This window comes from Fukomys damarensis, unplaced genomic scaffold, assembly GCF_012274545.1.
Source record: "Fukomys damarensis isolate Sample0158 unplaced genomic scaffold, DMR_v1.0_HiC HiC_scaffold_9, whole genome shotgun sequence".
NCBI classification, from domain to species: Eukaryota; Metazoa; Chordata; class Mammalia; order Rodentia; family Bathyergidae; genus Fukomys; species Fukomys damarensis.
In genome coordinates, this window is record NW_022900921.1 from 25,079,550 (window position 1) to 25,081,920 (window position 2,371).

The 2,371-nt window shown below is 43.3% G+C and overlaps 1 protein-coding gene across 1 annotated transcript in view; it reads right to left on the reverse strand.

Annotated features, from left to right (window-relative positions):
- The window catches only part of Bod1 (biorientation of chromosomes in cell division 1), a 7,838-nt gene extending 7,531 nt beyond the window's left edge, over positions 1-307 (reverse strand). Inside the window, exon 1 of the mRNA XM_010622308.1 lies at positions 28-307. Within this exon, the coding sequence (XP_010620610.1) occupies positions 28-307 (280 nt within the window). The remainder of the gene's footprint in view (positions 1-27) is intronic.
- Between the last annotated feature and the right edge of the window lie 2,064 nt (positions 308-2,371).

Below are 2,371 nucleotides of genomic sequence, written 5' to 3' on the forward strand. Positions count from 1 at the left end.
CCACAGCGCCCGCTCCACCGCCGCTACCGCCATCAGCCATGCCTGCGCCCCGGGCCAGCGAAACAAACTCTGTACGGCTTTTTCTCCGAGGCTGAGGGCTTAGATTATGCAAAAGAGGCGGAAGCCCCCACAGAGGCAGCGATGGAGTTGCCGGTGGGGGCGGCGGCGGAGCAGGCCAAAGCAGTGGTGTAAGTGGGGGCGGCGGCGAGGACAGCGGCGGTGGTGGCGGCTGCCGAGGTGGTGGTAGAGGACGCCGACCTCTGCGTTCCCGGCCCGCGGCCGATGACGTCACAAAAGGCCTTTGCATTGTGGGATAGTTAGTTTTCTGCAACCATCTCCGGCGTTCTTATAGGCAGAGGCCTGTCCCACAGAAACTACAACTCCCAGCAAGCTTTGAGATCGCTCTGTGCGAGTTCGTGGGGGCAGCATGGGAATTGTAGGCTCTGGCCCCCGTGATAGGTGCAACTGCCTGGCGTTCCCAGCCAGGCATATCCCAGGAAAGCCTGATTATAAGACTCACTGCGAAGCTGACCAGATTAACAGATTTATTCATTAAAGATAGTTCAGTGTTTTGGGCTTGGGTGTCTGTGCTTTTGAGGTGAACTCCCCAGTCCTCTCTGAATAATATGATCTGGGAAATTTGGGAAACAGTGAACGAGTCATATTTCTTTTTAACAGTGTATCAAACCCCTTCTGATTTTAATAGCAATGAAACAGAAAAGTGTGAGGAAAAAAATAAGTCACAAGTATTACAAATATGGATTTTCTCCAGAATCGTAAATATTGTTATAATTACTACTAATAAACTAATATTGAATAACGAATGTACCAGGTGTTGTGATAATACATTTTAAACACTGCTTCACAACTATCTGAAAGCAGATACTATTTTTTTCAAATGCAGAGATGGAGGCTCAAGAGAGCGTGCTCACATGATGTACCTAGATGTGGAAGGCATTATCCAGAGTCATCTGATGATGCAATGGCCACTGGCAGAGCCGTTCTTTGCTGTTTCATGTTATCTTTCTGAACTGAGGAAAAGAGCCCTCAACTGATTGGCAACAGAAGGCTAAGAATTGAATCCTGATCTCTTGAATTCAAATCTTGCATGTTTAACCTAAGGTATACTACATCTTAAGAGCTTCCTGGCACTATACGATACATAAAACTTCATACCGTTTTTTATAGCCACACTTCACTATTGGAATCCCACAGGTGGAATCACCACTACCCACTCTTCCTTACTTCCTTTGGCCTGTTAGCTCTATTGTCACCAACTCTGGCAGTTATGCGTGCTGTTGTTAGTCTCTCATCTTACATGAGCATCAGAGGGGATGTAAATAATACATCCTGTAATATCCTTATTTTCTAGGAACATTTAGAATAGGTAGAGATTCAGAATGACCTCCGTTTCAACATTTCACACTGAAGATTTTAAATTAGCTCCCAAAATAAATATCAGATCATACTCTTTCAACAGGTTATTTTCAGTAGTTAATGACATTCTCTCTTAATAGTTTACCGACCATGGGATTACCAACATCTGTTACTACTAGTTGACCTCACACTGAATAGTCACCTTTAACCCCAAAAGAAGTGCAGATCAGGTTACCCCCAAACTCCCTCATCCTTCTTGACCAGCCTCCTCTCCATTTTTGAAATAACATATCTTCTCTAGCATCAGGGAAAGCTTTTCTAGCTAATCTGGTCTCCCTAATACAGACTTTTAGATGCTCATCGTTGTATCAATTATTATACTTGAAAGTTTTAATAGGCTAATGGCTACCTGTTTCTCCAGTAGGGTATAAACTTTAGGGCAGGAACTGTAACTTGTTCTGTGGGCAAATATTACCTACCTCAGATAGGGTCAGAGAGTGTATGGGTGAGGATTGTCTTAGAAAAAAAATATGTTGTAGCAAGAGATCTTGGATTAATCTGCCAGGACTTAATGGGTAATTTTAGATCCTGGAGGCTGACAGCAGATGGTTCACACTGGCAATCTCACTGTCTGTCATGGGACCCCCGTATTTTGATGGTAGATCTCTGAACATGAGATGCTATCTATAACCTTGACCTCGCTTTTGGAATTGATTATGGCATGGGCTGGAGGTGGGTGGAGAATGAGGAATAAAGGTGATCAGGATTAAGGAGATTCATTATAAATCTAAGCCTTGTAATAGGTCTTCACTACATTGAGAATGTGCTCTTCAACAGAGACATGTAATATAAACAATGGTCATCAGAGGGCACCATTGCTGTATTACTAATCCTGAACAGTAGGAAATGCAATGATTTAACTTTGGTCTAGGTAATAATCTCATTTTCAGGTATCCTTTTGATAACAAATCATTGTTGATTCTCAGTGCTAAAA